This window comes from Nesoenas mayeri, assembly GCF_963082525.1.
Source record: "Nesoenas mayeri genome assembly, chromosome: 13".
NCBI classification, from domain to species: Eukaryota; Metazoa; Chordata; class Aves; order Columbiformes; family Columbidae; genus Nesoenas; species Nesoenas mayeri.
The window spans coordinates 19,876,839-19,888,867 of record NC_137550.1 but is presented as its reverse complement, the minus strand read 5'-3'; the positions used below and the strand labels follow the sequence as shown (position 1 = coordinate 19,888,867).

Sequence of the window (12,029 nt, the reverse complement as noted above, 5' to 3'; positions counted from 1 at the left end):
TGGGGATTTTTGCAGTTCATTCCCATCCCTCGTTAATTTTTGAGGCGGCAATGGAGCATATTTCACACTTCAGCTTCTGCTCAGAAAGTCATGTAGTTTCTCAGCTTCACTCAACGTTTCGTCACTTGTTACTGGGGAGGGTTCTGTTCTCATTGTTTAAATGAGCCAGTTCAGACTCATTCTTTGCTTTGGGGATTTTTTTTAGTATTTTGTTATTTTTAAACAACGCGGCTCACAAGTATTTGGGTTGCTGCTCTCAGCTGGGTCACATTAACGTCCTTCTAACCTGTCCTCAGCAGGAAGTCAAATGTGTCAGCTTTAAATGTTAAGCTGGGAAACTTCAAGCAAACAGAGAAAGTTCCTGTACGGCTGCACAGCCCACAAATGCATCCATTGAGAAATAATTGCTGTGCAGGGATCACATTTTTAAATGGTTTCTGTTGAGTCTCAGGATTTCTCGGTCTGAAGGTACTTCCCTCAGGGAGCTATGGCAAAACTGAGCCGTGCTCAGCAGAGCTGGAACTAAACTGCTACCTGGCTTAAGGGGGAAGGACATATGTCACCTGAGCTTTGCCATTGGTTTAACTCATCTTTGCAATGAGGAGGGAACGTACCTGCCAAAACTCGCTGACTTCTGTTAAACCAGCCGTGGGTTGCTTGTTTGAGAGGAGGTAAAACAGATACAGGTCGCGGTAAAATCGTTACACAGCAATTGTTTGTAGAAAATGGACAATTCTACATTTATTGGCTTTGTTGACAGTCTTGTTCCAGCTCCGAGGGGCACCTGTGGGCTGGTGGGTGCTGGTGCCAGCGGGGATTTCCTAAGATTAAATCATTGCCGAATTTCACTAATTTTCTGTTTTTTCCTTTGTAGGTCCAAGTTCAGTTAAAACCAAGAAAAAGGGTAAGTTGAGTTTGAATCAGTTTCCCTTCCCATGCCTTTGTTACCCAGCTGTGAACAATCTTTAGCCAGCGTGAAGGACACCAAGGAGAAGGTTCCGTCTCCGAGACGGGCAGGGATTGTGGCAGAGCAGCATCGGCGCTTGTTAAAGCCTTCCCTAAAAGCTCCAACAAGCTAATTACATTGTACAGAAGTAATTCTGAAGACACTATAATTAAATAGCTGGGTGGAGTTATGTCACACACCAGCTCTCGGGAGCCGTTTGCCCAAACAGCTTCAGGTTGCCCAACAGCGAGCAGGTTGGGGTCTCCTTCAGACCCACCAAAGTCAACGGTGATACGCTCAGCATCTCACTTATGGTTGTGCATTAACCTTAGAAGGATTATTTTGTGCGTTGGTGTTTTGTCTGACTTTATGTTCCTCAAGCTGTTTGCAGTTGGGTATTTTTAAGATGCGTATCGATGAGTTATTGTGATTTCGGTTATTGGGGACAGCCCCGTGTTTCCATGGGGTGTCTGATGGTCCCGGGAGTCCCGGGGAATGCTCACGCTCATACACTTACTTGCCACCAGGAACTTAAATGAGTGAAAGGATCCGAATTGCTTGTACGTGTGAGTATAAACTCATATACTCACATATACATACATACATGCATATTATACACTGGCATAAGTTACTGTCAGCGTATGCATGGCATCTGAACACAACCTTTACACAACACAGTGACATTACACACATGGCCGTCGTCTTTCTCTATTCAAGTATGAACAGCTTAGGACACAAATCAATCAGATTCTATCATTCTATAAAATTCTCCTCAGAAATACGCTGCGGCATTGATTTTGGGCAAGCACAGTCGCGTTACCCATTTTTGCTCCTCGGAGCCATCGAAGCGCTACTTCAGTAGCGCATCCCATCCCTTTTAATCCTTGGATCCAGGCTCAAGATTTACGGCTGAGACGCTGAGACAGGCCGCAGTTAGAAACTGAGTTTATATTTACCCTCGAAAGCAGCATAAAATGTTATGTTTGAGAAGTTTGTCCTAGCAAAGCTCTGAAACCCCAAACTCATGTTAAATCAGCTGAACTAATAACAAATGATGGCTGTGGTGTTCGCAGCAATTCCGGAGTAGCAGGGGGATCTCACAGCGCTGTATTATATACAGCTGTAGCGCCGTATAAAATAGTTTTAATTTTATGGTATTGTCACATTTAATTTTTTTCAGAATTAGAACATATTGTTTGGTGAAGGATGATTAAGGGAAACTTAGTGGTTCTGCCTGCTTTGAGTTTTGGAGCCTGCCTGGTGCATGTGGCCGAAGACGGAGACTGGGCAAGCTGGGACTTGGGTGCTGCTGGGCCTGGGGTCTCCTCTGTTAGCAGATGGATCGAGAGCTTTATATTTACTGAATATCTGGGTTCTTTTGCCTTGTGACTTTAACAAGTGAGGTTCCATCAGTGCTAACAAGTAGATGAAATTCCTTGGAGGATCGTGAATGCACAGAAAATACGCATCCCTGTGCGGCACCCGAACTACGTGCGATTGTTTTACCGCTAAACGAGCAGCTCGTTTAGTAGCAGGGCAGATTAGTTAAAGCAGCTGTAATGCGGACCCCCCTTGGGAAGGAAGGCAAGGAGCGGCAGCAGCAGGATCCCGCTCGCTGCGTGCGGTCCCGCTCTGGATGGCGCAGACCGGCGGGGATGCGAACGGCGAGAATTGAGCGAGCGTGCGGTAGGAGAAGCGGGTCGATAGTTTCCAGAGCGTGTCGTTAACCCGGGGAGGAGCAGAGCTGCGGATCCGAGGAGGGGCTGGCGTCTTGCCAGCGCAGATTCGAAGACACGGCTGCTAATTTGGGTGGAAATTCTGCTGTGAATGATTTGTCCCCTTAAGCTCGTAGGATGCCAGGGTTGCTTTAATCACTTTAACTTAGTTTTCTGCACGTTGAAGCTCAACCGCACTATTGTCCTACACTGATTTCCATGTGCCCTTGCTCGTGGCCGTCTTGAGATTTCCACTTCTTCACTGACTAAAACAGATGGGGTTTTCTTACAGCATTGTTCCATGGCAAAGACGGGTAGTCAGTAGAGAAACAAGTACATGAATGTACTCAGAAACCATTCCAATAACCATTATTTCATATCCTGTCTGCTGCTGTCATCTAAAAAAGCGTTTAATTCTGTCCTACAGTGGACTTTGTTTCAGCAATTGAAGCGATTTTGTGCTGTTAATAAAGCTCTTTGACATATAAGCTGTGACAAATCTGCATTTAAAAAACTGCCCCAAAAGGACATCTTTTTTATTGGGGATCTGGAAAACTGGGAGCGCACAGGTCAGGCTGTCCCTGCGGGAAGTCTGCTCTGGATATGTCTGATAAGAGTCTTTAATTAAATTGATTGTGCTGTTTCTCCTTCTGGGACCATGTGGTGAGCTGCGTTTGGGGAATACGGCAGTGCTTCCTGAATGGGTTACTCCTTCCCTTGCCCCATCCGGAGCCCAAAACGCACAATTAATTATTTAGAGGAGCCGTAGCATCAGAGCCCTTGGTGCACATGAATTGCATCCCGCTGGCCCCATAGCAATGTGGGATCCCTCCCATTGCTGGAAGGAGCTGCAGTTCAGCTCGGAACTGCCCTCTGGAGGCATCTCCTCCTCAGACGGGAGATCAGGCCATGGCCATTATATCCTAAGGCATAAGAACATCCCACATGGTTGGATGCTCCTCCTTGTCCCTGCCCTCCAGCCAGCAAACAGCCATCCCAGATTTTCTGCCTTCCGCATCCCCTCGTCCTGTAGGTCAAAGACCTCTGCAGGCTGGGCGTGGGATGAAGCTAACGTCTGACCTTCTGTTTTTCAGGTAAGAAGGCTGGTCCTCCAGGGCCCAATGGTCCCCAAGGGCCACCAGGTCCTCCTGGGCCCCAGGGCCCCCCTGGCATTCCCGGCATCCCCGGGATTCCCGGCACAACCGTGATGGGACCACCCGGCCCCCCTGGCCCGCCAGGCCCTCAGGGACCTCCCGGACTGCAGGGTCCCTCAGGTAACTGCGTTGTCCCTCTGTGCTCAGAGCCCTGGTGTGTCATGGGGATGCGGGAGATGCCGTGGCGGCACAAGGATGTGCAAATAAATAGAAAAGCTCTGGTTTTCCATCAGAGGACAGTGGAGGGTCTGAACCTGGTTGTGCAGCATCCTTGTGTAGGACTCAGGTGTTCCTGGGCTGGTCCTTGCGCCCATGGGGACACGGGAGGAGCAGAAGTTGTGCTGCACGGTGGGGTTTTCGGGTGCTGGTTTAGGGTGCAGTGCGGTACCTGTCAGCAGAGCATGCGGAGGAAAGAAGCAGCAAGACATGCAGAGCCTCGGTTCCCCTTAAGCATCCCACCAAAATCTGACCAATTTCTGGGTGTGCAAAGTGGCTCTTCCCAGCGGTGACTCGGGGTGTGCGTTAATTCCCCTTAAGCTGCTGCAAAGTCTAGCTTTGCAACGGGACCAGGAAGGGTGGCGCTTAGCACCGCCGCTGAGCCAGCCCAGGAACCGCACGAACTTGCCTCCCGTACTAGCCAGACGAAAAGAGTGTTTTCTCCCACAGTTCTTAGTTTCATTTTTCATTGTTTCTTTGTATCCTCACCATATTGTTTCTCCATGGAGTCATGCGCCAATTATTTTGTTAAAATCCCTGAAGTTAACAACTCTTTAAAATGCACAAGTTCACATCAGTGTTTTTCGTTATATATATACGTATGAACAGCCTAGTATCAAAAAAACATATCTTCAAAGAAATCAGGACTATTGCGCTATAGCTCGCATGGCTCTCAAAGGAAAGCTTGGTTGACTTCTCAGTTTTGTATGTCAGAAATTGGCAGCGCAGAGGCCAGGAGCAGCATGAGGTCCTCAGCACCGCGGAGCGCTGCCCACAGGCATCTCCTCTTTCAGAGGGATTGGGCTATTGGAGAACAGAGATTTCAGCGTGTAGCTTGAATGCAATGAATGACCTGAGCTACTGCGCAGCGAAACTTGTAATCTTTGCAGCCAAGAGGCTTTATTGGCACTGCCGATCGGGGGAAGCGTTGTGCAATTTGTCCTTCTAGTGGAAACTGGTCAAATAGCTTTGGGAGTTTTGATGATGTTGGGCAGAAATGTAGGAATAAAACAGGAAAAAGTAAGATGAATCTTCTTCTTGTTTGTGTACTTATTAACATTAAGCTGCACCTTATACCACTGGTGCTGTCCACCTTCTATTAAAAATGGGAGGTTAATGGTTATTATGGGGTAAAAGTCTTATTTATGGGAGCGTTTACTGCAGCTCTTTCAAGCTTCCCGTTCAGTGATGTGCGATTGCACTTTACAGGTGCCACGGACAAGGCCGGCTCCAGAGACGTCCAGGTTGGTTGATCTTCTTTTAAGGGAAAAACACCCAGCTATGGCTGTATTTTTGTAAGCACCACCAGCCTTGTTTGCTAACGTTGTGTTCGATGGTACAGCTCTGAAACAAAAAGACCTCCTTTCTGCATGTGCTACATCAGAGTGACTGCCTGAGCTCACCCTTTCTGTTGCTCAAAAGAAAGCTCTGGGTATCTGGTTTGGGCTTCTCACCTCTTCTCCAGCACTTAACCATGTTGTTGTCAGCTGCTCTGATACCTCTTTTCATTTATGAGAAGCATTAGTGCTCTGGGGGTGCTGTCGTGCCTCTGTACCGGTCATGGGCTGTGGGGTGCGTGGAGTGACCGTCCCGTGGCGCAGCATTTCCCATTCATTTGTGATCCCTCTGCTCTCGTTTGCAGCCAGCTGTGGTCCACCTCCAAGGCCAAGGCTCAGCCATCCAAGTGAAAAATGGTAAGGATCTCATGATTTTGGCAGTTCCTTTTCAGCAAGCCCATCCTGCACCCGTAGCCTCGTATCTGGGTCTAAGTCCATCCTAAAACACGTCCCTGTTGTCCCTGCTGTTGGCCTCCCCTGTCACAGGCTGATTCTCCTGCCCAAAGCCCCTCAGAGGAGTCTCCTCTTGAGCCTCCATCCCCATTTCTCCTGTGTTTCTATTTATCTCCTGGATTATCCTGTGAATCCCGGTAACTCTGTCCTGCTGCATCTCCCTTCTTGACCCCCAGATACACGATGTGCCTCCCCCAACCTGCCGTCGTATCAGAGTTTCCCTCGCTGGCCAGCCTTCTTTCCCACTCTATTCTATTTTAAGCCCTCAGTGTGTCCTTTTCCCGTCTCAGCCCCGTTAGCCTGTGTTTTTCTCCAGTTTTCCCAGTAATTTCTGGCAGGGGAAGGCCCAGCTCTAGTGGGAGGACACAGAGGTGCGCGGCCACCAGCTCCCCCTGCGTTACACTGACATTTCGTGCACACGCATCCTCTGTGGTCCCTTATGCATCTCTACCCTCACCAACCTCCTCCAAGCCTCTAAGCTCAAGTCCTGCTGAGCCGTTTCACGTCCAGAGGCGGCTCTTTGCTCTCCTCCTTCCTCCCCGGATCCCTCTCCAATTTCTGCTCGAGTTCCTGCTCTTCTTGCCAACAGCTGGGTCTCATTCATTAGCTGCCGCTCACAATGTCTGGGCTGTGTTGTCCCCTGCATCATTGCAGGGGGGTTGGACTAGATGATCTTTAAAGGTCCGTTCCAACCCCAAATATTCTATTATTCTGTAATTCACACCATGCAGCTCCCCGGGGAGCGTGGGCAGCAGCCCCAGTGTGTGTCCCCCCAGGCGCCGGGGCAGCAGGGACAGGGCTGCGGGACCCCTGCCCACATTCTGCTGCCCACCACTTCTGTTTGAAAGGCGGTTTTCCCTCTTTCAGCAGACGTGAGCTGTGATTTTGCACGGTTAGCAACTGTGCTTACATTGGGGTGGGGGAAAGCTCCCCAAAACAAGAAAGGAACAAAATGAGGGGAAAGATGGTGCTTTGCTCAACATTCAGAAAGTAATTATCCCGTTATTAATGGGAAGCCTGGATGTTGACAGAGCGTACGCTGCTCCCTGAGAGTGGGAATTGCCCTGTGAGGGTCCTTCCCTGCTGCTCAGGAACAATCTGACGCCGTGAGCCATTAATTCTGTCCAGCTGGCTGGTGCGCAACTGGGGCAGGGAGCTGGGGAGCAGGGGAAGGCTGGGAGGGGAAGGGTTGGATTCAATAGAACAAGGCACCTACAGAGAATGGCTCTGTGCCCGGCTCATAGCAAAGCGTGTCCTCTGGACCTGCTCGTTGGCCCGTCCAGAGAGCAGAAGTCCACTCACGTTGTCAGTTATTCCGCTGTCCCCAGCACCAGGGGACTGGTGGTGGATCTATAAACCTCTGACCGTGCTGAGGACCGCAGTTAGGGGCTAATGGGGTGCGACGTGGTGCAATTTCATACTTGCTTGTTATTTGGGCTTTTAAACCCCTAAGAAATGTAATGACAAAGCATGTGTTAAAACAAGGCTAGGTACAAAGTCAAGAATGTCGAAGTCAAGGAATACCAGAATTAAAACCCATTGTGTAATGCCAACCTCCGTGCACATACATGGTCTAGTCCCGTGGTTCAACATGAGTTTTTCCATGATACTGTTGCCTCTTTTCCCTCAAGGACTAGTGTTTTTCTAGGGATGATCCCAAGGCTTAAAGTGAAGCACATCATGAGCACTCCTGCCCAGCAGCACTGGGAGGGGTCAGACACATTGGCCACGGGTGGGCCCATTCCCATAAGGACAGGAATAGTGCGAAAAATCAACCCCTGGCCTCTCAGGTGAATTAAGGAAACTTTGCAAGTACCTTATAGTACTGACGTTGACTTGCGTGTGCTGGGCTGTCTTTGCTCTGGAGTGGGGATGATACCACTTACTTTTGATGGGAACCCGTTTTCAGGCCTTGTAAAGCACTCAAATATGATAATAAGCTGAGCTTAGTGTCAGGAGGAGGCAAGCCAGCCTGTACCAGCGCTGGGGGTGAGCGTAGTGTAGGACAAAAGGCCATACGCCTGTTTTTCAAGGATGAGAACTCTTGACGAGGACAAGTAGAGACTCAAATCAGTTGTGCTGCACACTGAACAAAACGGGTGTCCACCCGCAAGACGTGGTGTCATTTGAGCTGGAGAGAGGCATCCAAATCAACGCACCGTAGTCTTTAATTCTGGGATTTTCTTACTGAGTCACTTGACTTTTCAACTTGAGTCTGTGCCAGCTGTTGTGTATGAAACCTTGACGATGTGACTGTATTTGTGTGCTCCTGCGCTTTTCCTTCTGACGGGTACTGAGTGACTGCCGTTTTCTCATACTGAGATCTTTCAGGTGGAGTCCTCAATGACTGGTCTCGCATCACTATGAACCCCAAGGTGTTTAAGCTGCATGCCCGCAGTGGGGAGCTGGAGGTACTGGTGGACGGCACATACTTCATCTATAGTCAGGTAGAAGTGAGTACGGTCCTAGGCCTAACTCCTATTCTTGTGTTCCAATGGAAGCCTTGCATGAAACCACGAGAGGGCTCCAGACCACTAGCAAATGCCAAGAAACTTGTATGTACTTTTAACCGCTTCGTGCTCTAGGAGATGTGTGTCGGAGGAAGACGTTAGAGTCACGAAGGGCAAGGTCACACGTTTCGCCGTGACACCAGCCGCGAGAGATTAGTTACCGAAACACAGGCGCCCCGCCACAGCCCATATGCCACCGGTGCTTGTCTGTGCCCATCTAAACCTCCTTGCAGAACAAGGGTCCCAGCAGGACGCTGGGCTCTGCGCTTTAAGAGAGATTAAGAACCAAAACCCGGCCAGCTGGGGATGCTTGTGAAGCCATGTCACCCTCTGTAAGCGTAGGACTCGCAGCCCCGGGTGGCTTGGCCAAACTCCAGCCCAGGTAACTCCATTTTGCCTCCACCTTCACGTAGCTCCAGCCCGACACGATGAGCCAGCAGCCGCGTCGCGCAGCGGGGTGGCCCAGCCGCTGCTTCAGCTGGTACCAGTGGCAGATGTACGGACCTGCTTCTGTAGAATGGGCTAAACAAAGTCATGAATTATCACGATATAATATACAGCTAAGTGATTACCTCTCCCCATTCAAATAAAAGGCAGGAGATGGGCTCTGTTCCCAGTGTCTTGCACATCTCTGAGTGGAATTGCTGAGCCCCGTGGATTATGAGCCGTGGAGCTCTCCCCTTCCAGGGCAGGCAGGGCGTCCACCCCCCCGCGGACTCAAAAACCGTCCAGGTTCTGCGGCAGATTTTACTCATATGAGAGGGGTTCTGTGTGGCAAACACAATTAAGCAACTTCCACCTTGTTTCAGGCTTCTGGTATCACCTGCTGCTCACGATTTGCCTCTGTTCAGTCGCAGCCCCACTGGGACTGTTCCGAGCCGGATCAAGTGTGGAGGGAGCTGCTCTTGCATAGAACTGCTCACCTGCCTGCTTTGGACGGGGACAGGAAAAATAACTCCACGTAGGCCAAAGTATAATTATTTCCCCAAGTGCTAATTGCTGGCCACAACGTTGTACCTCTGAAGCTTTTGTCGTTTGTAGTCCCCCATGCAAAAAGGGGACTCAGTTTTGCGCAGCTTCTGCGGTTGCAGGGTGTAGCCTAAGAAGAACTAGCAGGTACACCCGAGGCGGCTGGTTTCCTTCTAGGGGGAAGCAGCAGCTCCCGGGGGTGACTCCTCTTCGGGTGGGTGTTTCTCAGGCATCCCACAGTTCTTCAGAATCAGTGTGTGGGAGGTGGTGAAGTAACGAGTGATGGAGTCGTGGACTCAGGCGCTAGATCACAGAGTTAAACCAGCGCGAACACTCTAAGGTCATTTCCTTCCGAGCTCTGGAGGTTGGGAGAGTGTTTTCCCTGTAATAGTTTATGCCTTTGAAAGCACCTCGAGTCCCATTGCAAAGAAGGCGCCTCCCAGTACATCTTAGGGCATTTTTGATGGCAACACTAAAGGAGGCTCATGGGACCCGGGAAGCAGGACTGGCCAGGTAAGTGCAAGAGGACTTCAGTTAAAATATTTCTGTTTGTTTGTTGGATGCAGAACTGTTTGTAGCAGATAAGGTTGTCTGTGCGTTTTTGTAACGAGGCCTGTGCAGGTTTGTATTTTATTTTTCCTGCAATAAGCGGGGTCTAAAGCGAGGATTTGTAGCTCAGCCTTAGATACATGGATTCGCGGACACTTGCATGCTTGTGTGAGTATGAAGCAGAAGACAGAGTTTCCTCGTGTTTGGTTGGCTTGGGGTTCTTTCTGCCTCGAACAAGTCAACCTCCCGTGGTGTAGGAGTCCCGGGCCAAGGCAGGGATCGCTAGCGGAGAGGAACGTGTGTGTACACACTAAAAGGAACGTGGGCTTGTTCCGTGTGCACAAACCCACTCCCTAATGCCTTTCTTCTTCCTGCTTCACATCAGGTATACTACATAAACTTCACAGATTTTGCCAGCTACGAGGTGGTGGTGGATGAAAAGCCCTTTCTGCAATGCACTCGGAGTATCGAGACCGGCAAGACCAACTTCAACACCTGCTACACGGCCGGGGTCTGCCTCCTCAAAGCCAGGCAGAAGATCGCTGTGAAGATGGTCCATGCTGACATCTCCATCAACATGAGCAAGCACACAACCTTCTTTGGGGCCATACGCCTAGGAGATGCGCCAGCATCCTAAGATGAACTCGGGCACATCCAAGGAGACTCGCAGAACTGCACCGTGCTGCTGTTCATAAGCGTTATCAGTATTTCAGGGGGTTCTGTAATCCGGCCAAAAAGAAAACTGATCCAGAGCTATTTATTCCTATATGTGAATGCAGGAAGCACAATTGTCTTCTGTGACTTGCATGGAGACTTGGATCAAAAACCAAAAAATAAGCGTTGTGAGGAAGAGAGGCTGTTGTGTCTGCCTTGTCTCAGTATTTCAAGTATTACTGCACTGATGTTTGCTCTGTGATCTTCACCGAGGCTTGTTGGGAGCGGTGTGGGTCTCTGCTTTCATGTTGCACTAGCAAGAGCATCCCAGGCGGTCGCGGGAGAAGCCAGACTCGTGTCCACCGTGTCCCACCCAGGCGCTCCTGCTTCTGCACGCTAACCAAAGGCAAGGAAAAGGGAAAAAGGGGGGGTTCTGGTTTTCTGCCTCCCCAGTCTGAACTGGGGTGCGGAGGGAGGGGAATAGGACGGGGCCGGGGGTGTTTACTTCCGCCCTTGGGGCGCGGGTGGCGAAGCGCCCGGGACGGGGCTGCGAAGCCACCGGCACTGGGGGAAGGGGAAATTTTCAGGCTTGGCATGTGGGAAACTGCCCCCACGCCCCAGAAATCGCAGCATCCCAAAGCAAATGCCGACTTGCGGTTGCAGGGCCCCGCGCTGCTGCCCCGGGCGCCCCCTCCCCAGCGGGGCTGCCCCCCCGGGCCGCCCTCCCCAGCGGGGCTGCCCCCCCGGGCGCCCCCTCCCCAGCGGGGCTGCCCCCCCGGGCCGCCCTCCCCAGCGGGGCTGCCCCCCCGGGCCGCCCTCCCCAGCGGGGCTGCCCCCCCGGGCGCCCCCTCCCCAGCGGGGCTGCCCCCTCGGGCCACCCTCCCCAGCGGGGCTGCCCCCCCGGGTGACCCTCCCCAGCGGGGCTGCCCCCCCGGGCCGCCCTCCCCAGCGGGGCTGCCCCAGGCACTGCTGCTGTTAGCGCCGGGTCCGGCTTTGTTGTTTGGGTTCTTTTTTATTTGTTGTCTTTTGAATTAATGTTTTGCAAACCAGAACACATTTCTACAGGCTTGAGAGCAGACACGAGTACTTGTGGAAACACTCTGAAGAAGTTTGTCATGTTTAAGAATAAAATTATTCAAACAGGATTTTTTTTTTCTGTTTTACTAGTAACTGTCCTGCTTTTAGATGTGGTTTCTGTCCTTCCTCTCCCACCCCTTTCCTTTTGGCACCCTTCTACCTAAACCGCTCTAATAAGTGGTGATGGAGTCTTTAGCAGAAAAAAACCAAGTATTTTAAAAGCCTGGTCCAGCATGAAGTCACCACTTTTCTTTTCTCCGAGCCCTGCTGAGTCTGGTCACAACCCGATTGCTGGTGACTAATGGAAGAGCTGGGACACTATTGTTTCTTTTGGCTTCTTGAGCAACTCTCTCCCGTTCCCTCCCTCCAGCTGGGGAGACCTAAAGCTATAAGATGTGCTGGAGCTGAGGAAGAGGCTGAAGCGATAATTGCTCTTTTGTGTCGTGCCC

At 50.9% G+C, this 12,029-nt stretch overlaps 1 protein-coding gene across 4 annotated transcripts in view; it reads left to right on the top strand.

Annotated features, from left to right (window-relative positions):
- EDA (ectodysplasin A) overlaps positions 1-10,871 on the top strand; it is a 71,492-nt gene extending 60,621 nt beyond the window's left edge. Inside the window, exons 3-8 of one of the 4 annotated variants that reach the window (XM_080352386.1) lie at positions 875-904; positions 3,756-3,935; positions 5,241-5,275; positions 5,674-5,725; positions 8,153-8,268; positions 10,235-10,871. In XM_080352386.1, coding sequence (XP_080208512.1) covers positions 875-904; positions 3,756-3,935; positions 5,241-5,275; positions 5,674-5,725; positions 8,153-8,268; positions 10,235-10,486 — 665 coding nt within the window. In that variant the 3' untranslated portion in view covers positions 10,487-10,871. Of the gene's footprint in view, positions 1-874; positions 905-3,755; positions 3,936-5,240; positions 5,276-5,673; positions 5,726-8,143; positions 8,275-10,234 lie in introns of all 4 variants that reach the window. The other 3 variants (XM_080352385.1, XM_080352384.1, XM_080352383.1) reach the window with 3 other exon arrangements.
- The last annotated feature ends 1,158 nt before the right edge of the window (positions 10,872-12,029 follow it).